Source organism: Stegostoma tigrinum, chromosome 25, assembly GCF_030684315.1.
Source record: "Stegostoma tigrinum isolate sSteTig4 chromosome 25, sSteTig4.hap1, whole genome shotgun sequence".
In the NCBI taxonomy this organism is placed as follows: domain Eukaryota; kingdom Metazoa; phylum Chordata; class Chondrichthyes; order Orectolobiformes; family Stegostomatidae; genus Stegostoma; species Stegostoma tigrinum.
Window position 1 is genome coordinate 36,597,293 of NC_081378.1, and position 26,165 is coordinate 36,623,457.

Below are 26,165 nucleotides of genomic sequence, written 5' to 3' on the forward strand. Positions count from 1 at the left end.
GGCCAAGCACATCCATTCACTTGAGGCCATCTGCAATATTCACTACTGTCCAGGATGCAAAGCATTAAATCCACAACTAACTGTAGTCTCAGGTTAAAGGTCTCAAGGTAAAGGTCTTGGACATTCTTATTTGAAAGCCAGAGAGAATTTAAAGAAAAACAAGAATTCAGATTGCTGGATATCTAAAACAATTCAAAAATATCAAATAAGTCAAGAGACCAAAGTTACAGCCAGAAAGTAATCAGTCATTTTGTACACATTGGAAAGAATTTCACAATGTGATTAGACTAAAATAGCAACTTAACAATTTTAAATTTAGCTTGTTAATGAAAGAAACTGAACTGACCACACAGAAAGCAGTAACAGTGGAAACAGTTAGCAGCAACTTCTAAATACAATCAATTTTTATTGGGAAAAAGCATTATGTAACACTCTTGTTTTGCTGTTCTTCTGAAGCTTCAGGCATGGAGTCAGAATAGAATTTTTAACTCGTCAACCCATAATTATGTTGTAAACAGGGATTCAATTTTAGAAAGGATATCACATATGTTTACAAGTGTGCTTCCACTAAGCCTACAATGTTAGATGGTACTGCACCTAGAAGAATTGGAGATAAAGTCACAACACACAGCTGTAACTCCTTGATGGACATAATTTAAGAGTAACCGTTGAATAATTGAACAACTGATAAATTTATCTTTTATAGTGGAGGACCATGGCTAAATTTTCCTTCCTGGGATGAAGATTTTGCCTGTCTTTTTTTGTGGGAACATTCCCCAGCAAGAAAGAATTTAATTGTGCTCTAGCAAACACTTTTTGTTGATATATTTCAGGAAAGAGAAATGTCCAAATGCAGGTTATCAACTATCTGAATCTAGTTGATGTACAATGGTTCAAGGGTCTCTGCTGATATACAAGTGTAAGAGAATTTGAATCGAACACTGAAAATTTTATTGAGTTATAGCAAACCTGTATATACTCAATGTTTCAAATAAATAAATGAAATACCTGGCGTTCCCCTAAGAAATTGGTGATTTTCAACAAATCTTTGATTAGGTTTCTCTCTAGAAATGGAGATAGAGAATTCAAAGCCTTCTTAGGGTTCGAGAAGACTGTCTGTATTATTCATTATACTCTGATATGCCAGAATTGAGGTAGTTCCTACAAAACACCACGTACCAATTTGCTTACTGCCGATGGCCCATTATCCAACTTGCAATCATGAAGTTTTAGTCAAATAGGCGTGAATCACACATCCTGCACAGCTGCTTGTTTGTTAAGTTTATGCACTAATAACTTGCTCTTTCCCTGGATATTTAAATGTTGCATCCTAGCTACAATACATATCCATATTTCCTTCACAGATTAAAAACAAAAGCATCCCTTAATCTGATAAATGTGACTATGAACAGTTTATCTTACACAAGTGGAGGGGCAGTTGACTTATTGCAGATACTTTACTGAAGATGCACCACTTCCTGAATTTAGGTAAGGTTAAATTGTGAACATATCAGGATGGCATCATTAAGAACACAAACATCTGTCTTTATGTTCACCAAGTTGATCAGTGTTGAAGATCTTGAGTTCTGCACTGTCAAAAATATCCACTTTCAATGTCTACTTCCTGATTTTCCAGAATCTAAAATAGAAATGTTTATGTCCTCAAATAGTTCAAGGATCAAATACATGGCTATTTTATGGAGTTGGCATCAGCAATTCTGTCTTATGAAATAATTATATGCTGCAAAAATTGGAATTTGATGTGCGATTTTCCAATATTCCTAGCAATGGAACTTCTAACATACATTAGAATTTTCAAACCTGCTCCTAACAGAGCTAAATTAAATCCCTATGTGGGGCTATTTTCTACTGTTCAAGAAGACAATGAACAATAGTTTATGGATGGGCCATGAACTCAATTTTGTATTGATTTTTCTTTACATAAAAAACAATCTTTCCATTTGGCTGCTGTCTTTCTTGTTAGATATCCTGTCTGAACACAGTCCAACTGAAGCTTCAAATTTCTGAACAATGATCAATGACACACTCTGACAAGCCAGCATGGTATTCTAGATGCTCAGTTAGTTGATTGATCACAGTTAAGGGAATCAACCTGATTGTGAAATATACTTTTCCACATCTTTGCATTATGTGCACTGTAACCTCTCCAATCCAGAATGCTTGGGACCAATTAATTTCTGAACTTTGGAATGTTCTGGGTTATAGAACAAAGTTAAAATGTTTAGTCACAATTTGTAAGCTGGAAAACATAACAGATATAAATAGTTATCTGAAGCGTAAATCAATATAAGGCAGTTTTGAAATAAAATTTCACTTGTGCAAATGTCATAGCTTCCATGTTTCTGCCCAAAAAGTATAACACTGAAGTAACATGAGGTAACGGGAACTGCAGATGCTGGAGAGTTCCAAGATAATAAAATGTGAGGCTGGATGAACACAGCAGGCCAAGCAGCATCTCAGGAGCACAAAAGCTGATGTCTCTGGCCTAGACCCTTCTTCATTTCTGTTGTTTCCTGTAGAGCTAAGGAAGATGAGGTGGGTTTTAATTGGTGGGTATAAAATTCCGAGTGTCTAGGCAGAGTGGTTAGAAGGGACCTTTATCTTTAGTAGGGATGTCAATAATCAGAGGATATTAAAGATTAAAGTGGAAAAGGCTTTGAGTTGAGAGGAAATGTCTCCACTCACAGGGTGGTCAGGCCAGGAACACCACTTGAAACAGTAGTATAGGCAGAAAACTCCCATCTCATTTTTAAAAAATTCCTGGCTATGTAATTGAAATGGCATAACCTCTGGGGCTGTGAACCAAAAGCTGAAAAGTGGGATTAGGTTGGATAACTCTTTTTGGGCTGGTATAGGTGCAGTCATTCGAATGGGTTGCCTCTTGTCCCGTTAATTTTCTGTGTTTCTTAAAAATGCATTACTTGTCAGTCGAGTACTTGGTCCATACTAATTTTTCTACGAATGTCACGCTTACTGTATTTGGCATTACTATTGTGACACAATGTCACATTTGAATCTCTGCACTTCTAATTCTCGATGGAACTTAAATTCTAACAGCAGTTATCTGTCTACCTTAGAGTCGCTAAAACAGTCAGGAAAATGTGGTTAATCCTTCTGATGGGCGAAGGCCCAAAAGATCTATTGATATTATCTATACTGTACTTTAAAATATGCAACCAAAGTTCATATCATTCTTAACTTTCCATGTAAAACAGATTCGACTCAGGTATTTGTCTGCTGCAATGTGCTCAGTTCATGTTCTCCAAAGATTTCAGACAGCAGGCCCAGAGGATTTTGAAGCAAGTGAACTGACAACTGTAAAGAGCTCCTCAGAATCAAGTGGGTGACTTTTGCATGCATTGTGTTAACTAGAGCCAAAATTCCATTTTCAATATTTTCCCAAAGTACAGATGAGGAAGATTATTTAGCTTGTCTAATTCATTTTGTGAATTCCTCACCACAGCATGGAATGGACTGCTGAATAATTTCCAAGTTTTTACCTCTGTTACAGTTCCCACAATCTAATTCTACTATGTGTGAGGAAGAGTTTGTTGGTATCAGATCTCAACTTATTTTTCAGACGATAGTAGGAGCTGCAGATGCTGGAGAATCTGAGATAACAAGGTGTAGAGCTGGATGAACACAGCAGGCCTAGCAGCATCAGAGGAGTGGGGAAGCTGATGTTCCGGGCCTAGACCCTTCTTCAGAAAAGTCTAGGCCCAAAACGTCAGTTTTCCTTCTCCTCTGATGCTGCTTGGCCTGTGGTGTTCATCCAACTCTACACCTTGTTATCTCTTACTTTTCAAAAGTGTTGAGAACAACATTAAGGTTTCCACAGTCAAGGTAAGGTGGTTATACTAAAAGTGTAAAGGCAATTTTGTTTTCTAGTTTAAAATAATACTAGAAGGTTCAAATAAGGCTAAAGTGTCAAAACTGGATTACATTTACAGAATATGATTAAAATTTTCAGAACAAAGCATTTCTTACCCTTATTGTGGAGTCATCAGAACTGGAAATGAGCATCGTACCATCAGATGTAAACTGACATTGTTGGACACACGCCGTGTGACCTGTCAATGTCTTTTGAATTTTGCCACTAGGAAGCTCCAGAACCTTAGAAGAAAATAGTAATCAATTATCACAACAGAAGAAAGAGTGAGAACCAGACAGAAATGGAATGAACACGCTAAGTAGTTGTTAACGATGAAGTTTTGCAGCAGAGTGTTAGTTAAATGAGGCATGGTAAAAGCTATGTGTATTCAAATCAAGAATTAATTCATAAGTAAACTTTGCTTGCTACAGTTAAGAAAGGCTGTGTTGCTGAGAGCCTGACTGCTTTCTATTTTAATTTTCCAATTATCTGCTCTGACCGTTTTTACCAAAGCCACTGTAAAAGTGCTCTTTAAATACAAATTTTTTAAAAATTGTAAAAAAAAAAGCACATGCCTCTCTGAAGAAGGGTCTAGGCCCGAAACGTCAGCTTTTGTGCTCCTGAGATGCTGCTTGGCCTGCTGTGTTCATCCAGCCTCACATTTTATTATCTTGCTTTTCATAGTTACTTGCATTTACTTGGAAGGTCGCAATTTACATGTCAATCTACAGTTTCCAGTTGATACCACTTTGGAACAAATTTTCAATTTCTAAATGCCAACACAGTGATTTACTCACAAATTCAGGTAGTTCTGCTATAACGTGTGTTGCGTTAACGTGAATTAGTTGTAATGGGAGTGATGAATAGTGGATGCTGGTTGAATAAGAGGAACTTCTGCTGTACAGGTACTGCAATTTTCTATAGCAATTTCCCTATAATGCAACTTACTATGGTGATTTTCTATAACGCGAAGTCACACAAGAACAGAAATATCACGTTATTAGAGAACTTACCTGCATTGCAGCTTAAGTAACTATATTAGGAACAATTTTACCGACTATTTCCTTGCCAGTGTCAACAATACCTTGCCATGTCCTGTGGCCACAATATCACTGAGATTGCCATCACTAATTTCAGGAAAACTTCCCTTACCTGAACTGAAAACAAAAAAACTAAAAATCACAGCTGATCAGGCAGAATCGTTGGAGAGGGAGCAAGCTAATCATTCAAGTCGAGATGAAATCTTCATGACGGCAGCCTTCCTCAGCTGCCTGACCCACTGCGATTTCCAGCATTTGTTATTTTCAGTACAGATCCCAGTATGTGAAGTAATTTGCTCCTAAACTTCCCTTTCTTTTGACTTCTTGTTTGGTTACAACTCCTGTCACAAACTTCAGTTAATCCCTTCCTTGGCTGATTGGACGATCTGCAAAAATTCTTGCATTTTAGTTAGCATCGCAGTAACCTGGCTCCCTGAACTCAATGTCCAAAACAAAAAGTCAACATTCAAAATCCACATCTATTGCCATTTGAGCAGTCTTCTTTATTTGGCTTGTTACAGCCCAAATCCTCAATTCCTGTAGTTCTAAACTGCTGTTCTTTGCCCAAATCCCTTCATCCTTCATTTGGACATTATTTCTTAAACAGGTATAATTTAAACATGTTACTATTATAATAGCAGAACAGTTTCAAAATATATTGCAAAAAAAATCATGATATTACAGATAAATTACTTGGAAATTGAAAACTGGTTTAAGGGAATAATTCCTTTCCACAGAGTGAATCATCCCTCCCTGACAATAAAACCCCCACCGTACCCAACCAAGCTGTGGCAGTGGCACGTCTCTCATTTCACTGGACTCGTTTCAGACATTGCTTTGAGTCCGTCACCCCACTATTTCTTAATTGAAGTTCACATTATTTAGAATCATCAAAACCCTCATGATTCCAGGGCAGACACTGGGATATGAATTCAAAGGAAATATGGAATTAAAACACCAGTAACAGCCAAGAAACCATTAATGACTGTTGTAAATACCCATCTGGTTTACTAATATCCTTCAGGGAATGAAAGCTGCCACCCTCATCTAGTTTGCCCTACATGCGACTCCAGACCCATAGAAACGTTACTGACTCTTAAAATGCCCTCAGTAATGTAGACAAAATGTCCCAGCCAGCATTATCATCATCACTGGGTATGTCTTGTTGCACTGGCAGGACAGATGCTGCAGTGGCATAGTACTATACAGCCAGGAGGGAGTTGGCCTGGCGGTCCTCCACATCCACTCTCAACATCCCCAAGAAGTCTCATGGCATCAGGTCAAACATGGCGTGGGAACCTGCTGTTGAGTACACCCCAAGCCCAGGCTTCTACTCAGGTGAGGACTCTGTACTCTTCCGTGTTGAACATGACTTGGAGGGAACTCTGAGGTTAGCTAGGGTACAGAAGACACAGGGTAGGGGATTTCACTGTCCCCGACAAAGAACTCCTTTGTATCATGCCTACTGATTGAGCTGGTCAAGTCCTAGTGAATATTGCTGCAAGACTGGTTTGTGGTGGATGAGGGAACCAACAAAGGGGAGAAAAATACTTGACCTCATCCTCATTAATTTGTCTGGTGCACATCTATGTTCACGGTAGTATCAGTCAGTGTGATCACTACAAAGTCCTCGTGGAGACAATGTCGTGTCTTCACATTGAAGATACCTTCCATGTCTTGTGTAGTACTATCACCATGTTAAATGGGATAACTTCAAACAGATCTAAACTGAGCTTCCATGAAGTACTATGGGCCATCAGCAGCAGCAGAGCTGTACTCTAACACAACCTGTAACCTCACGGCTCAGTATATTCTTTAGTCTATCATTACCAAGAAGCCAGGGGAACAATACTGATTTAACGAAGAATGCAGGACGGGTTGCCAGGATCAGAAACAGACATTCCTGAAAAAAATGAGATGTCAACCCGGTGAAGCTAACAAAACAGGGCTACTTGCTGCCAAACAACATAAGCATCAAGTGATGGTTAGAGGGACATCAAACGGATCAGATCTAAGCTCCGCAGTGCTGTCACATCCAGGTATGATTGGTGATGGACAATTAAACAACTCACTGGAGAGATGGCTCCACAAATATTCCTATCCCTAATGATGGGGGAGCCCAGCATATCAATGCCGAAGGTAAGTTTGGAGCATTTGCAACAATCTTCAGTCAGAAGTAGATGATCCATCTCAGCCTCCTCTAGAGACCCTCAGTATCATAAATAACAGTTTTCACCCTATTTGATTCACTCCACGTGATATCAAGAAACAGTCTAAGGCACTGGACACTGCAAAAACTGTGGGCCTTGACAGCACTGCAACAGTGGTACCAAAATCCGTGCTCCAGAACTTTCTGCACCCCTAGCCAAGCAGTTTCAGTACAGCCACAACACTGGCATTGACAATGTGAAAACTGCCGAGGTATGTTCCTTACAATAAGCAGGACAAATCCAACCTAATCAATTACTGGCCTAACAGTTCCTTACAATTTAAACCTTGGAGCCCAAATATTATTCTGAAAAAGTTACACTGCACTCCACCAAAGCCCATATTGTCATCTTAATTTATGAAACTTAGAATAGACTACTGCAGTTGAGCTCTAACCAGAGCTTGGTATAATTGAAGCATGACTTCTAATCTCTTTTATTCATTGTAAAGCTTGGTGCCTGTTCCTTTACCTTTCTATCGGTCACACCAGATAATCCCCTATATTTACAGCTTTATGAAAATTGAACCTGTTGTTAAAGATGTGCACATATCTAAGTAATGAAAGAATGAGAAAACTGATTGTAGCCCTGCTTACTGCTAGAACAAAATGTTAGAGAATTGAAATGAATCATGTTGAAAAACTATTAACGAGTAACATTTTCCACAGTTGCATGCAGTTAAAGACAAGTAAAATTTGACAAGATATCTTCATATTAGCGTCAGAGAATTATCTGAAAAGATACAGAAAAAACATACTGACCATTGGAGACCAAACATGACATGTCATGTCTGTCTATAAATTCATTTTTACGCAATGCAAAGTAATCAATAATTTGCATAGTTATGTTAATTATTTTCAGGTAGTTTGGCAGGAAGTAAAATAAAATCTCTATGTTGAAGGGTATATTTACAAAGCAACAAACACATTTTTAGAAAATGGGGCTTTCTCAGACTGTATTTAATTTCCGATGTAAACAAATGAGTAACAAAATAAATTGATTTTCTCGCCAATAAAGTCATTAAACACTAATTCCAGTTACAATACAAATAGTTATGCTCATGTTATGGCTAGTTTTCCAATTCTGAAAGGTCAAAATTTGCATTGTTAATGTAAGATCTATTCTCCATGCCTCCAGTCACTAGAAACAACACCTAAATACTACTTTTGCTCATATCAGTTTTCATTATGCTATTTACCACTAATTTCCTGGAGAAAATATTTTATGGATAATCACCTGTTCTGGCAACTGAAGCCAAGAACAAATGACAGATGCTTTCATATACTCCTGTTGAATCTTACTACATTTCATAAGATCAACACAAAATCAACAACTTTCCCCAATAACGGAAATCCATGAATTCAAAAAGAACTTCCTTCAAAGAGAAACACTTGGCACTGGTTTGTAGCTCCCAGCACTCCAAAGAGAAGCCATGCGTGCTGTAAAACCTGAAAGCACCCAAATTCTATATCAGCATTTCAGAAGCATGTGGGTGGGAATTATTATGTCAAATTTAGCAATTTGTTATTCATTATTTGTTTAAAAAATATCCTTCCTTATTCTCATTAGGAGTAAACCGAGTAAATAGTATCAATTCTGCAGAGCAGCTTCACTTAGATGTAAGAATTTAGAATAATATTTGTTTATCCCAAACAACTGTGGTGTCATTCTCAGCAACACTCAAGCTCAGCATGAAAGGGGGAGCTTTAGGCTAGGTGTAATACATGCTTAAATTAGTCCTGCACCTTCAGTGTGCCATTTTCTAGCCCTACTGCTACCAACAGGCTCTGCTGGAAGTGCTGTCTCTTCCACCCAATGCTCTGCAGGATGAACTTGGCCGACATCATGCCTCCCTACAATTATAACATACAAGAAAAAGTAAAGCCATTAACATAAAATTCAACATTAAGCATTTATGTGTACGCAAACACACACACAGCTTAGCTATTGGACATTTACGCATTCAGAACATTACTCAAATTCAGGGCGATTTAATCAGACTAGTTCTACTGTAGAAATTAATTTTGAAAAGCCAAAAGCAAGCTTTTTTTGGTACTGGTTTATTTCTTCGTGTTTCTGACACCTATCTGCTTGCTGAGATGCTTCTGATCTTTGCAGCATGTTGCATATCCTGAACATACTCCAACCTATGCACAGTCACCATTTTCCCATCAATACGAAAATTTAATAGCTGAATTAAAAAGAATTATCAATCTTGGTTTAATAAAATTTTGATCAATTACAAGTTTAAAAATGTTTTTTCTTAACAACTCAATAGTTCAGAACTGTTCATGATAATCATTATTAATTTGAAACAAGGACGATCATGCAATACTGGAAATATTGTTCTATTTCAAGTAGTAGCTTCATTTTCGATGAGCTCTATAAATGTAGCGTTACAGCTTCAAATAGATTTTGAAGCCATGAACCCACATCAGAAACACATGCTGACACTCCTCAGGACATGGTGGTGTTGTGGCTTCCCAATGGTGAGAACTGCAAATTCAATGAGTGAAAATGCCCGAAATGCAAGTTACAATGAGTTCACAAAAAAAGCTGCATTTTGACTTGATTTGTTATTGTCACATGTACCTAGGTACAGTGAAAAGTTTTGGCTTTCATGCAGTACAGGCAGGTCACACCATACAAAGTACATAAGAGTAATAGAACAGAGCACAGAATACTAAGTTACAACTGCAGGGAAGGTGCACAAGGAACAAGGTCAGTACCAAATCTGAAGTTTGACAGGTCCATTCAGATCATAACTTACAAAGGATTTAGTTTCTAATGATTGCATTCTGCACATTATCTAGTCAAACTATACATTATTTTTACTTTGAGGAACTTGGTAACAGAATAAAAAGGTTTGTCGTAAGCCTGGAAGTAACAAACGTGGGAGAGAAACAACTTGTGACTGGGGCAACATTCAACGGGGTAAGTAAGTACTGGCAGTAAAAAAGAGTTGTGGGGAGAAAAGGCCAGGGTCTGGGAGATAAGGTCACTGCAAGTGGTTGGAGACAGGGACAAATCATCAATTTGCTGATGCTTAGGGGAGGCTGGTAGGTGGGAGCAGCCTTTTTGCAGAAGGAGCAAACTGCATGTCAGCTCCGGGGTGGGGGGGCAGGAGTGCAGTGGGGGGCTGAGGGGAGGGAATGAAGGCTGAAAGGAGACTGGGACAGATAGGGAATACACAATGGTGTGTGACTGAGGGGGTGAGGGAGCCTGTAAGGACAGGACAGGGAAAGGGAGGCTGCAAACAGAAAACAGTTTCAAACTTGTTAAAAAGGAATACTCAGCAATCATGGAGCTAGGAAAGCTTGATCTCTAGTTTAAAATTGTATATGTTCATTATATATAGGAGAAAAAATGAAGCTGATGCCATTGTAATGAACGCTTTAATTATTAAACCGACATGTGAGATCAAGGTCTGAAAATACAGTTTAAAAGGGCAGTGACTGCCTAGTTAAAATATCCCAGCTTTGCGCATATGTGAGCTCACCAACATGTAGAGAGTACGTTTGGCGTGATGACTATGTGTGCAGAACTGTGTCAGTTATTTCGAGGAAAAATAAACCATTGTTTCTAACTTATTTATGTAGCCTTGTGTCAATTTAAATATTGTGGTGTCTAGGTAATTAATGGTTTCCTGTGTCTTCTGGCTTTAGAGGGTTGACAATTATGAAGGGTACTGACAATTTTTTCTAGTTCTGCAAGACTTGAATATCTTATACATCAACACAAACACACAGAGTAATGATACCAGGGACTGCATCACCTAATAAAGAACAAAGAGCAGTACAGCAAAGCAGCAGGTCCTTTGGCCCACTGAGCCTGCACAGATGCCCGATGCCTTTCTAAACTTAAAAAATTTTGACTCCTCACAGTCTGTATCCTCTATTCACTGTCTATTCATGTATCTATCAAGAAGCCTCTTAAACATTGCTGTTACATCTGCTTCTATCACCCCCTCTGGCAATGCATTCCAGGCCCACTGAATAAAAAGCCTGCCCCTCAAATCTTGTTTAAATTTACACCTTTTTACCTTAAACCTATGACCCCTAATACTGACATTTATACCCTGCAAAAAATACTCTGACTATCCATTCTGAACATGTTTCTCATGATTTTGTAAACCTCTATCAGGTGGTCCCTCAGCCTCTGACCTTCAAGAGCAAACAAATCGAGTTTGCCAGTTTCTCCTAAATAGTACCTTCCAAACCAGGCAACACCCTAGTAAATCTTTTTTGTACCCTCTCCAAGCCTCCACATTCTTCCAGTAGTGTAGCAACGACAATTGCATGCAATATTTCAAATGTGGCCTTACTAAAGTTCTATACAGCTGCAACATGATTTGTTAATTTTTTAAATCTACGCCCTGACCAAAGGCGGCAAGCATGCCATATGCTTACTTGACTACCTTATCCACTTGTGTTGCCACTTTCAGGAAACTGTGGACCCGTATACCAGATCCCTCTGTATGTTCAAGCTTCTAAGGGTTCTGTCATTTACTGTATACTTCCCACCCGCATCAGCTCTTCCAAAATATCTCATCTCACTTTTGTCCGGATTATATCCATCTGCCATTTCTCTGCCTAAGTGTCCAGCCTATCTATATCCTGCTGTGTCCTCTGGTAATCCTCCACACTGTCTGTTGCTCTCCCAACCTTTGTGTGTCCCCAAACTTACTAATCAGACAACTTACATTCTCCTCCACATCATTGATCTGTTTTACAAACAAAAGGGATTCCAGCACTTATCCTTGCTGGATCCACCACTGGTCACAGACCTCCAAGCAGAAAAACACCCTTTCACCATACTCTTGGTCTTCTATGACCAAACCAGTTCTGTATCCATCTTACCAGCTCACTACAGATCTCATGTGACTTCACTTTTTGTATCAGTCTGCCATGACGACCTTGTCAAAAGACCTTGCTAAAATTCATTGAGATAACATCCACCACAGTGCCCTCAGTAAATTATCTATGTCACTTCCTCAAAAAACTCAACCAAGTTTGTGCAACATGCTTTCTCCCACACAAAGTCATGCTGCCTGTCGCCAACAAGTCCATATTTTTCCGAATGTGAATAGATGCTGTCTCTAAGAATCTTCTCCAATAACTTCCATACCATTGATGTAAAGCTCACCGGCCTGTAATTACCTGGGATATTCCTGCTGTCCTTCTTAAACAAAGGAATAACACTGGCTATTCTACAGTCCTCTGGGATTTGGTATGTGTCTAAATAGGATACCAAGATTTTATTCAAGAACCCAGCAATTTCCTTCCTGACATCTCTTAGTATTCTGAGATAAATCCCTTCAGGTCCTGGGGACTTGTTAATCTCAATGTTTTTCAAAACACCCAAACTCCTTTTTAAAAAAAAATCAACACGCACCAGAATATCAACATACCCCTCTCTAGATTCTCCACCCCCTATGTCCTTACCCTTTGAGAATACCAAAGCAAAATATTTGTTAAGGACCTCACCCATATTCTCCAGCTCCAATCACAAATGTACACCTTTGTCCTTGAGAGGCCTATCCTTTCCCTAGCCACCTTCTTGCTTCTTCTTTACGTATGAAAAGCCTTGGGATTTTCCTTAATCCTGTTTGCAAGGGCATTTCGTGGCCCCTTTTATCCCTTCTAACTCCTTGTTTACGTTGTTTCCTGCTTTCTTTATATGCCTCAAAGATTCAGTCTTCAGTTTCCTTAGCCATACGCATGCTTCCTTTTACTGTATGACTTAGCTCACAATTTCTCTGGTCATCCAAGATTCCCGAATCTTGCCATCCATAAGCTTCACTTTCACAGGAACATGCTGGTCCTGAGCTCTAATTAACTGGTCTTTAAAAGATTTCCACATGACAAATGCAGATTTACCCTCAAACAGCCAAGCTCAAAGAAATCACTGAGAATGAATTAAATTGTGCCTCTGATTCAACTAAAGAATAACTTCCTTCCCTTTGTAACCTAGCTCCTTTGAGTAAAAGGTCAACATTCTACTGAGCATTTTAATTGAATTTTTTACCTGCTTACTCATTCTAAATGAATTAAAATCACCAACACTGCTTTCACTTCCAGAACATACCCCACCCTCATCTTGCCTCTACTCAACTGTGCTGAAAACGTCATCCACACTTTTGTCACCTTTAGATTTAACTCCTCCAGAGCCCTCCTGACCAGCCTCCCACCCTTTGCAAACTCAAAAAGTAGGTCATACGATCCATTGTGCTCACTCAGCATTATAATCATGGATGATCCTCTATCTGAATGCCAGATTTCCAAACTCTCCACATAACCTCCAAACTCTCCCCACAACCTTTGACACCTTTAGCCTCTAGAAATCTTTTTCTTTCTTAAATATTTTCAGTGGCTTAACCTCGACTGCCTTTTGTAGCAGAGAATTCTGCAGATTCACCAGCCTGAGTGAAGCAATTCCTTCTCAGCTCAGTCTGAAATAGCCTACTGGACATCCAGAGACTGCAACTCCTTGTTTTGGTTCCCTGCCAGGGGAAATGTTGTCCCTGAAACCAGTCTGTTCAATCTCAGAATTTTACACATTTCAACAAGTTCCCCGCTCATCTTTCTAAACTCCAACAAATACAAGTTCAGTCAACCCAATCTGGCAACACATTTATTTTAGAACCCCTCCATGGCCTCATCCAGTAGCAATCTGTAACCTGTTCAAGCGTACATCTCTCAAAGAGGGCTGCACAGCTTCAATTTTGGTCTTGTCTAGACTCCTGCCTTTCACTGATCCGCTACAAGTGGCCATGTTTCAGTTGCTTAGGATTCATATAATTCCCTTCTTGAACCTCTCTATTCTTCTTCAAGATGCTTCTTAAAATCTCATCTACCTTAATATCTTTATGTGCCTCAGTGTTGGCTTTTGTTTGGTAACACAACTGGGAAGTGCCCTTGTCACATTTAAGATCTAACAAGTGGACTCCTCAGCTCTTCGCTTTACTGCAATTTATAGTTTCTTACCAATTAGAAAACACTCCAATTTATCCTTCTTCGGCCCAAAGAGGATTGCTTCACATTTATTAAAATTCCATTTGCCGTTTTTTTTCACTTAAGTCTGTGTATGTACCTTTTCAAATTCCAGCTTTTAACTGGGCTTACTCCAAACTGTTAATGTCCTTGGCAACTTCGGATATTCAATTCAATATCCCTTCAGCATGATTGGTAATAAAAGGATGCAGACCCAGAACAGATCACTGGGAACAATTCTTGCTACATTCAGCTTAACTAAATGTGGATTTGTTATCCCCATGCTGGGTCTCCTACTTGCCAACCAATTTCCAACTCAAGACAAAAGACAATCCAGCTTCATACAATGCCAATAATTTTATGTGGAATCATGTTGGACACCTCACAGTTCATACATATAGTATCCACAAGTATTCATTTTCCAACTGATTAGTAGCCTCAAAAAATTCGATTGGTCAGGGATAACTTATTTTTAACAAAACTACATTCGCTCTACTTGCTTAGTGCAAAAGCTCAAACACTCAGCCCTGAATGAAAATTCTGTGGTTTCCCCTGCAACTCTAAAACTAAAGCAGTGTGTCCTTTCAGTACATCCCCAATTATATTTAAGTAGAAATGATTATCGTCAAAGCTACGTCATTTTATATCATACACAAGCTGCATAATTATGAATAATTACCAGACAGGGCTGACAGATTTAAAAAGAGCACATGAACAACAACACATCTATGTGATGTTAAATTTAGCTTAGGCTGCAAGGTATAATATGACCAAGAATTAAATTTGACATGAAGGATTTAAATTAAAGATAACTACTGTTACACACACAACATATCCTGAAGTAAATGTAAGTGAAAGGAATCAATTCACAAGACATAGAGGCAGCCTAAAATTGGTATAATTTTAAAAAGTACATATCAAGTCTTACTAAATATATCCTTAGTTGGTAAGAATTTTTCTTAAAGTGAATAAATGAGCTAGGTCAAAATTTCTGTGGAAATTCAGAGTGGAATTTTACAGATGTAATTCTGATAGAGGTTAAAAAAAATGCTTCAGGGAGAAATAAGACCATAATGTCCTGAAGGATTCGCATCAATTTTAAACAAAGCTAAATTGAATCAGCCAAACAAGAGCTAACATAATACCAAGCAACCTATCTGATTCTTATTCTAATTATATGAGACAGCAATGGACTCCTTGGCACTAAACAAGAGCAAACACAGTGGGCACAGAATTTGGATATGGGCTTACACACCTGCTTCTTTGATTCAGAGCACATCATGGAGGGTAGGTCAATACATTTCCCATTAGAGAAGGACAAGTCAACTAGGGCTGGCTTTTAACACAACCAAGCAGCTGGCAAAACTACTGGAGCAGATTGTCTGCCTTCCCGTTGACTGGGAAAAGCATGTAGAACGAGAAGACACAGAGGACATAAGAGAAGCATCAAGAAAACAAAGTAAACGTAAAATACCAAAATGTGCAGCAGCAATCTTAGCAAGAGGATTAATACACTACCACAAAGTTAAGTTAAAGTTTCTTTGGCATATTACATGCTTGTAACAATTTTGTCAAGTGAATTAACAGCATGTTCCTGCAGACAGAAATCTGGAATAGCGGTTAAAAACCTTGTGGAGCTCCGAACCCACCTTGAGTGGATACTAAACTTACGCAGGTTCCTACTGTAATGTTGAATGTCACTGAAGCCATACATTACTCAGACTTAATAGGTTCCCGCAGGACCATCAAGGTCAGCCAATTATTATTTGTAAACAAGAAAACAGATGTAATTGCTCATGCAATATTATAAAAAAACAGAAATCATATTTTCCAACAGACATGGAAAAGCCTTCAAAATCAAATTCAACATTAGTACCTTTAAGATTCCATCTCCACGTCCAATTGCAGCCAAATTAACCTGATGGTTAAGGCAGCAACAACGAATACACGAGTTTTGGACCTCACTCTGACATATTACATCACCAGTTTTCCCGTTTATTAGCTGTTGCAAATACACAGAAAAAAAATACATGAATACAGAAAACAGTTTTCCCTCTGAAAAAGAAAAATGAAGACAACAAACAAGCCCTACAAGAGGCAGACTTCAGTGGAGTTGTAATAGAGCCTGTTCCTAGCCAAACTTCAGCAATGTGAAACAGATTCCACATACAGGTGTTTACTGGTCCTATTAAAGTCTCACCAATTAAGCCACTGAGGTAAAAGACGACACAAAACACTTGCTTTTGTGAGAAGGAAACAGCAGATGGTGGTTGTGAAATAACATACCTGGAAAGGAAAGAAAATGATGAATGATGAACTTGCTAATCATTATCGTAGAAAAATAGGCCATAGCACATCATATCCTGTATTCAGTTTATTTACCACACAATTTCGTCTTGTAACAGGTTCAACAAATCCAAAAATTGATTCATATTAAAGGGTGCACATCACGTCCAATTCTGTCACCAAATGCCCAATTGTAATGCAAAGTTTCTCTTCTGTTAGCTCCAACTTTATGATAAATATATTTGAAGTATGTTCTAAGGAGTGATACTGTGAAGCTTAAGAATGGACTCAGTTTGTTCAGCAGAGTGTGCTGGTAGAGAGAGTCTTCATCTTTGGGGAAAAAGCTGACTTTCCTTCTTTTTGGGCAAGGATTCCAGCCTATTTTGAGACGATTTCTGTTTTCAGATTTCCTCTACTTTGTGCTTACAATTTCTTTGTCCGTTCCTTTGCTGGACTCTTACAGCTGTGGTTTTTCGAAAGTTCTTTGCTTTCATCATTTTTTTTTACCTCTTCTGTTCTTTATGTCAAGATCATCTATTGGTGTTCTTTAAAGCAGATTACAGGCAATTCCTTGGTCTTTCCTTTTGTGTTTTTATGTTCTGTCCGTCCTTTGTTCTAAATCTTCTAAAATGCTTGTTCATCTTATGCTTTTCCAATTTTAGTGAACAGTCTATATTTCCCATCACTTTCTGTTTTTATATTTTCATCTATACTTTTGTAAATGCATTCTGTATCAGCACCAGGAGCAAATCAACAAGTGATATGATCTTCAAATAAACCCTTCTAATTGTCACTTCAACTTTCATAGCATTGGTTTTGGTACATACTTATTTTCACAATATGAACCATCAGTGCTTAAAACAGAGGTAGTTCTGCATCATAAGCAGCTGAGGTCAAAGCATCTGAAAGTACACTTAGTGGATAGCTACTATTTCCTCTTAATTTCCAGATTTAAGTAGCCCTCCCGTCCATTCTGAAGCACCAAATGACGAGCTTAGTGGAAAATACAAAGTGTGTAATATGTTTTGATGCACTTAATATTTTGGTCCAAAAGTTGTTCAGTTAATGACAGTAAAACCTTCAGCATTCATATTCATTATTCCTCAAATCGACAACTACTTCTGGAGTTTGCATATAATTAGTTAAACATGGAAATTTAGAAGCTGTTGTCAGTGATTTTACACTTTTCTGTAGCATCCATTACGTTGGAACCCACAAACCACAAAAATGAGAAATAATTGGAATGATCTGGTCTTTCCCTCTAAGCTGTATTTTTGAAAAAGTCATTTGTTAGATGTAGGTTTCAGTACCTAGGCCAGCAATTACCGTCCATCACTAACTGTGTTCTACAAGATGGTGGCCAGCTGCCTTCTCGAACTGCCCAGGCAATGGTGTGGTGTAGCTACACTCACAAAGCTGCAAGGAAGGGAATTCCAGTGACTTGAGTTCCACAGGGATCAGTGATGGGACAACTATTCATGTTATACTTTGACAATCTGGATGAAGGAACTGAGGACATTGCTGTTGAGTCTGCAGATGATACAAAGGTAGATTGAGAGACACTAGTGTAGAGGAATCGGGGAAGCTGTTAGAAGGACTTGGACAGGCTAGAAGAGTGGGCAAAGAAGTGGCAGATGAAATATAATGAGTGCGATGTTATGCACTTTGGACAAAAGAATACAGGCCTAGAATATTTTCTAAATGGGGAAAGGCTTAGTAAACTGGAAGAACAAAGGCACTTAGGAGTCCTAGTTCAGGGTTCTCAAGGCTAATGAGCAGGTTCATCGGCAATTAGGAAGGTAAATGCATTTTTAGTATTCCAACCTTCCTGAAATGAATGCAAGAGCAGAGATGTACTTCTGAAGTTGTATAAGGCTCTGGTCAGACCATATTTAGAATATTGTGAATATTTTTGGGCCCGATATCTAAGGAAGAATGTGCTGCCCTTTGCCAGGGATGGAGGGGTGGGGGTTGCAGAGGAAGTTAATGATCCCTGGGAAGGTCTTGCCATTAGGAAGCACAGTTAAGAACTCTAGGTATGTACTCATTGGAGTTGAGGAAAAAAAGAGGTGGGAGATCTGATTGAAATTTACAGAGTACTGACAGGTCTGGATAGAGGGGACTTGGAAAAGGTATTTCTTCAGTCAGAGGTGATGAATCTGTGAAACTCATGGCCCCCACTACCTTTTATGGCAAAGTCTTTGAGTGTATTTAAGCTAGAAATAGATAGATTCTTGATTAATAAGGGGATCAAGGATTACAGGGAGAAGGCAAGAGAATGGGGTTGACAAATCTATCAGCAGTGATTGAGTGGCACAGAAAGCTTGTTGGGTTGAATGGCCTAATTTTACTCATATATCTTATGGCCTTATGGACCTACTAAGAGTGGTGGAATAGCAATATAGTACCAAGCCAGAATGGCGTGTGGTTGGAGAAGATCATGCAAATGGTGAAGCATTAATTACCTATGTGTTGGAGATTGCAGGTTGGAAGGTGCTGGTAAAGGAGCTTGGCGAGTTACTGCAGTTCATCTTGTAGATAGTACACACTGCTGCCACTGTGTGCTGGTTGTGGAGGGAGTGAATGCTTGAGTAGTGGATGGGGTACCAATTAAGAGGTAGCTTTGCCCTGAATCATGTCAAGCTTGTTGAATGCATTTGGAGTTGCACGCATGCAGGCAAATGGAGAGTATTCTATCACACTCTCCGGTTTCTGCCTTGTAGATGATATACAGGCATTGGAGAGACAGCAGGTAAGTCACTCTTTGTAGAATTCCTAGCCTCTCACCTCCTCTTGTAGCCACAGGATTCACATGACTGACTGAGTTAAGTTTATGGCCAAAGATAACCCTAAAATGCTGATAGTGTAGATCTCACCAGTGATAATACCAATGAGTACAAAGGGATGATCAGATTCCTTTTATTGGAAATGGTCAATACCTGGCACTCGTGTGGCATGAAGTGCTAATTGGCTGTCACTTGTCATCTCAAGTGGATGTTGTCCAGGTTTTGCTGCATGTGGACAAGGACTGCTCAGTGTCTGAGAAGTTGCAAATGGTACTGATCATGCAGTGAACATCCTCACTTCTGAAATTCTGATAGGGAAAAGGTCATTGACGATGCAGCTGAAAGGGGTTGGGCCTAGGACTGCACCACAAGGAACTCTGCACTGACAGACACGGACTGAGACGATTGGTCTCCAACAATCACAACCATCTTTCATTGTGATAGGATTGACTCCAACCAGTACAGAGTTTTTCCTGATACTTGCAGATGTTGACTTTGCCAATGGTTCTTTATTCTGCTTGAGGCCAAATACTTCATAAGACCCTAAGACATAGGAGTGGAAGTAAGGCCATTCGACCCATCAAGTTCACTCCGCCATTTAAATCATGGCTGATGGGCATTTCAACTCCACTTCCCTGCATTCTCCCCGTAGCCCTTGATACTTTCTGAGATCAAGAATTTATCGATCTCTACCTTGAAGGCATCCAACCTCCCGGTCTCCACTGTACTCTGCGGCAATGAATTCCTCAAGCTTCCTTGATGTCAAGGGAATCATCCTCACCACACAAGTTCAGATCTTTTGTCCATGTGTGGGTCAAGGCTCTAATGTTGTAAAGAGCCATATTGCCCTTGCAGAACACTGACTAGTGTCAGTGAGCAGGATATTTTTGTATAAATGCTGCTGTCAACACAGACTTTATTGTTCATCAAAAGTAATCTGAGAGGATGGAAATTAATTTGAACAAATTTTCCCTGCTTATCATGGATAGGGTACACCTAGGCAATTTTCCACATTGTTAGATAAATGCCAGTGTTGTAGTTGTATTGGAACAGCTTGACTGGATGCACGAGTAGTTCTGGAGCACCAGTCTTCAGTACCATTGCAATGATATTATCAGGGTAAATTGAAATGGCTTAAGATTGGATTTGGTTGGTACTGGAGACTTCAGGAGGTGGATAAACTCAGCACTTCGAACTGAAGGTGCTTGCAAATGTTTCACCTCTGCCTTTTATCCTGCTGTGCTTGGCTCACTCTCAATAAGGATGTGGATATTTAGGAAGCCACCCCGTCCAGTCTGTTGTTGTATTATGACAGTGAAACAATTGTTGCTGTGAAATCAATAGCAAACTCAGGAGTTCAACCCTGCAGGGAAAATGTGGAAATCTGGATGTTGTTGTCAGTAAGTTTAGGCACCACCTATACACTGTGGCAATTCACACAAAGTGAAATATCTTTGAGTTCATGAGTTGGAGAAATCTTCTACTCTAGAATTCCAATGCAAAAACCATTGAAAAAGTTATGCATCACCAAAAGAGGTGCAATAGAGTCATTAACAGCAGACTCCATTCATAATTAGTAACAATCAATCTCCCTGGCCTGAAAATTAATGTTATATCGGTAGAATATTAATTCCATAGATTTTTTTAAACAAATCTGTTTATCTTTATTTTACCTTCTGTCTTAATTCAGTCATACATTAATTTTGCTATCAGAAAATATAAAAGTGAAGGATATTAAATGATACAGTCCTCCTGGTTTGCTGTGCATGAACACTGTAATTTGATCAGTTTCCTGTTTGCTGACAACAACGCTGCTGTAGCCAAAACATTTCCCAGACTAAACTGCCTCTGGGTAAGCTCTTCCTCTTAGACTGTGATATGTGTGGACAGTTGACTTTTTGAGATCGGTGGTGAGTCACCTTTTAAAAATTGCTAATATTTCAGCTTTACATGTGTATGTTACAATAATTTCTATCAATCTCTGGAAAATGAATAATTCCTGGTCTGCTGTCTATGGGAATACTTCAATGCAATTGGCAGCTTGATCAACCTGGTGACTATATTGTTGCTTGTCGTCTGGAGATCCTTTTGACTTGCTTCCAAATTAACACTGGGAGATGGGAAACCAACACCATAACGACTGCTAAATCACGTGGGTAGCTTTGTTCTCAGGCCAGTGGCAAGCATTGTGACTTCCACCTGACCTAGATATACAAGTGCTTCGTTCTGAGAAGAGGTGGTTAAATGAGAAATGGCAGGAGCTATTGGGTCCAGTGAAAAAGAAGGTTGCTTACCTGTAAACACTTTTTCTTATCAGAAACTAAAACAAAGACTTCATCCTTATGGAAGACTGCATCCATATCTCGAACCAAGGACACAGCAGAGGCACTATGCACTTTATTGGTATTCCATAGCTGTCAAAACAAAATTAAAGATATCAAAGCAAGGACCTTCTTATGTAGTTTACAGCTATAACCTCTTCTCCAAATACTAGAAAATTGCTTAAACAAAATGACATTAGGTTTCATGAAAAAACGTCAAAGATATTAAGGTAACATTGCAAGGTTCAGCACTACCTTGTTGGCATATGATTCCTTTGAAATTCATCAATAAGTCAGAAGGAAGGGGGAAAAAAAAACATTGCAACTTTTGTGACTACACAAGAGATAATATATTACCAAGAAGCAGATAAAAAGGTTTATACCGTTAGGTTGAAATTACAAATGTGTAACAGTCTAAAAGTGATGCATGTGCATCAGTGTGCAAGTGACAGAACATTATAGGAAAACTAATCATGATCAGTCTTGCAGGTTAGTGAAGAGTCTAGCATTAATCAGCAACCAGTGTCGAGCTGAGCATGGAAAGGGACTGAAGATAGATATAGGTATACGGCAACATACTTCATTAACTTAGAAAGATAAAAGACACTGTATATGCTCAAGTTTATTTTCTTACAAGGGATACCTTTGATCACCTGCCAACCAGGTAAAGTTTGAAATGTTAATAGAACACAATAAATAATTCACAAACAACAATAACTTTTGTAGATAGGCACTTATACTTAGCCCAAACAGGACTAGCTTTTATAACTAGCAATTCCTCAGATAAGTCTCAGGTTCCATTCAATATCTTTAGCCTTGAAGTAAATCTCAATGAGGGTAGGTTTCCTCACAGCATACAAGTATTTGAAAACAGCAGTATTTATTTTTGTTACAAAACAACTGCACTGCATCGATTTCAAAGGGAAGGAGCACAATAATTTTAGAACTCCTCCAACAAGGTTGTTGTCATTATATTGCATCAGTGTGGTTAAAATGAGGAGAAATGACATTGAGTTCTTGCGCAACTGAATGAATAAAATTTATTCCCAACACAGCAAAAGCCCTCCTCTAGCATGTTACTTGCAGCCATTGTACGGCTGCTTTCCAAAACTAAATCAATTTAAGTTCAAACCAGCTTTTATTTTTCTATAACATTTGCAAGGTAAAATAAATTCCTTTCCATCTCACTGTTGTAATAATCCTTTTGAAACTGAGTACAGTTTTCAACCAATGTATTTGTAGCCAAGGTGGTGTTTAAATTTAGGATAAGAGTCGTAAATTTGAAGAAATGTGGGACTTTAAGCCTATGTCATTTAGCAAGTCAGGAACAGTTAGCCAGCGAGGCATAATGCTGCACAGCACGGGGCCCCAATTTCACATGAACTGAGGTTTGTGAGATGTGAGGGGCTGAAGGCCTGCAGATTACTAGAATTGTTGAATACAAAGAGAACAAAGCCATTCTGCCCATCCTACTGCCCTAGGAGCTGTATTGGTATGGATCTCCATGGGAATTCATTCGATTAGGCATCTGTCCCAGAGGCAGGCTGGAAAGTCAAGGGCATGATGGAGTACTCCCCACTTGCCTGAGGGGCACAGCTCCAACAATAATCAAGGAGCTGGGCATCATTCAGGACAAAGCAGCCTGCTTAATTGGACCACATCCTTGGCATCCACTCCCTCCACCACCTATGCTCAGTAACAGCAGTGTGTGTGTGTACTATCCACAAGGTGGACTACAGAAATTCATCAAAAATCCTTTGACAGCACCTTCAAAAGCCACGGCCACTTCCTTCTAGAAGGACAAGGGTAGCAAATATATGGGAACACCATCACCTCCAAGTTTGCCACCAAACCACTTACCATTCTGACCTAGAAATATATCGCCGTTCCTTCACTATCACTGGGTCAAAATCGTGAAAATTCTCTCCTTAAGGGCATTGTGGGTCAACCTACAGCACAATCTGCAGAGGTTCAAAAAGGCAGCTCACCACCACCTTCCCAAGAGCAACTAGGGAAGGGCAATAAATGCCTGTCAGCCAGCAATGCCCATGTTCCATGAGTGAATAAAAAAGTTCTATAAAGGCACTAGTGACAGGATATCTGGAGTGCCATTTACAGTTTTAGTCTCCTATTCAAGAATGAACACAACTGCATTGGAGACAGTTCATTCGACTGATTTCTGGGACGAGAGATTCATTGTCTTAAAAAAGGGTGGACAGGTTGTTTTTGTACATTGGAGTTTAGAAGAATGAGGGGTAATCTTACTGAAGCGTAGAAGATCCTGAAAGGACTTTATAGGGTGGATTCTGAAAGGATGTTACCCCTTGTAGGGGAGACTAAAACGAGAGGACACAACCTGCAGGTAAGATGCCATTTAAGATGGAGACAGAGGGCTTGTGGAACTCTCTTCTTCAGGGAGGCAGAGGAAGATAGATTTTTTTAGCTAACAAGTGAGTCAAAAGATATTAGGGGTAGGCAAGAAAGTGGAATTGAGGTCACAATTAAATTAGCCATGCTAATACAGAAAAACAAAGTACTCTCAAAGGGCCAAAATGCCTTAATTTGGATGTTTGACACTTAGAAATTGTGAAATGTTAATTAATGAACAGCCTGCAGATAACTAAAAGATAGATATCTGGCAAAGTGGTTGATAGATTGGAGACAAGGGTAGCATTTGGCACTTCTAAAACTCTGGAACTATTTAAATGGATCACTTCCAGTACTGTACAACTAATATTTGCATAAGTAGTAATACCACTCAAAGCAACTCTGCAAGCATACTTGCTTATCACAACAACCATTCCTTTACTGAATTAAAAGAACAAATGTTACATACTCTAACAGTTTGGTCATCTGAAGATGATAGTAAAGTTGAACCATCCAATGAAAATTGAACACAATGAACCCAGCTCAAGTGGCCACTGCAGTCAGCTACTCTCTTGCGCAAATCCAAGTTCCATAGCTAGAGGAAATGGAACAGAAACACTGCTGAACGTTGTTTCATCATTTTCATGTCAAACATATGAAACAGCAAATTATTGACTGTAGTTTTGTGTTAACATGGTGTGGGCTTTGACACACAGAATCATGGAATCTCTACAGTTGCAATGCAGGCTATTCAGCCTATCGGCTCCACACCAACTGTCCAAATGGCATTCCACCCAAACACACTCCCCTACGCTAAGCCTATAACTCTGCATTTCCCATGGCTAATCCACTGAATCCATACATCCCAGGACACCGTAGGCAATTTAGCATGGCCAACCCACTTGACTAACACACCTATGGACTGTGGGAGGAAACCAGAGGAAACTCACACAGACATGAGGAGAATGTGTAAACTCCCCACAGACAGTCGCGCAAGGGTGAAATCGAACCTGGGACCCTGATGGTGAGAGGCAGCAGTGCTAACCACTGCGCCACCGTACTGCCCTAAATTCTTCTCTCTTAATTAGTAGGAAGTGTTTCTGATAATAAAGGCACACCTCAAAATGCTATTTTTCACATTTGGAGCTATAAATGTCATTCAATATGTTACAAATAATCTAAAAGCAATTTGTAAATTTAGTGTATTGCTGGGAACTGTAAAAAAAACATTATGGGGGCATTAACGCAAAAGTAAAACACAATGAAAGTTGGAAATCTGAAAAAAAAACAGAAAATGCAAGCATTTGTGGAGAGAGAAACAGAATTGATGTTTCAAGTGTTATGATGAAAGGTCACCAAACTGAAGGGTGAACTGTTTCTCACTCCATAAATACTGCCAGATCTGTTTGATTTTGCCAGAGTTTTCTGATTGTACCCATAAATCGAGGTCTTATTTTCAAATTCAGCAGGACTTCCACACTTGCAGCTTTATCAGCGTCTCCAAACTATTCCACATCTCCCTGTATATACCAAAGCTCATGAATTGGGAAACATAGCTAATATTACATACTTGGATTTAAGGATCTCACTTTGACAGTTCTATTAATTAGTTGCTTGAATAAAGAGTTATGAAGTACAAGCTAACAAAAAAGGTAATTCATGGAATTTAGGTTATGAGGAAATATTAAGGAAATTGAACGTGTTGAAATATCAGGGGAGGCTGGTTTAAAAATAAAATGACTTGAGTTAGAAATACAAAGAAGCATTGGACAGAATATTTTAACTCAAAAGATAATAAGTGTGAAAGTTCCAAGGCAAAGCTGCTGATGCAGACAGTGCGAATACCTGATGTCTCCCTTTCTTCAGAAATTCTACAGACAATGTTCCCAGGTTACACAGAGAAGACACAACCGGTGAGGATGATTCTTAGAAAAAGGAACCAGTGTGCTGAATAGCCTTTTCCTGTTTTTAGTTCAGAGATGGTCATGTAATTTTGTCTCCCAAATAGGAAATGTTCAATGTTCAGCCTTTGTCTAATGTGTCCCACTTCCCATGCTGCTGTCCTTTGACTATGCTCTAAACAGCATCTCCGATCTTATTATTGATGCCTAAGCTTTTAGCCTTATCCTACGGAACCCACTCTTTAAACCACTCTATTGCTCAATGTACATCTCTATCTTTAGAGATGTTCTTAAATCTCGGACCAATTTTCAGTTACCTCACTAAACTCTTCCGCAAAGACTTAGAACACACATTCCCTATTTTTTAGGGGTA

At 39.1% G+C, this 26,165-nt stretch overlaps 1 protein-coding gene across 4 annotated transcripts in view; it reads right to left on the reverse strand.

The window, feature by feature from the left end:
* The window catches only part of apaf1 (apoptotic peptidase activating factor 1), a 169,052-nt gene that overhangs the window by 62,845 nt on the left and 80,042 nt on the right, over nt 1–26,165 (reverse strand). For 3 of the 4 annotated variants that reach the window (XM_048553915.2, XM_048553913.2, XM_048553916.2), the window contains exons 19-23: nt 24,361–24,486; nt 21,498–21,617; nt 16,008–16,133; nt 8,885–8,992; nt 4,009–4,134 (exon numbers count right to left, since the gene is read on the reverse strand). In XM_048553915.2, the coding sequence (XP_048409872.1) occupies nt 4,009–4,134; nt 8,885–8,992; nt 16,008–16,133; nt 21,498–21,617; nt 24,361–24,486 (606 nt within the window). The remainder of the gene's footprint in view (nt 1–4,008; nt 4,135–8,884; nt 8,993–16,007; nt 16,134–21,497; nt 21,618–24,360; nt 24,487–26,165) is intronic. The other variant, XM_048553914.2, reaches the window with a different exon arrangement.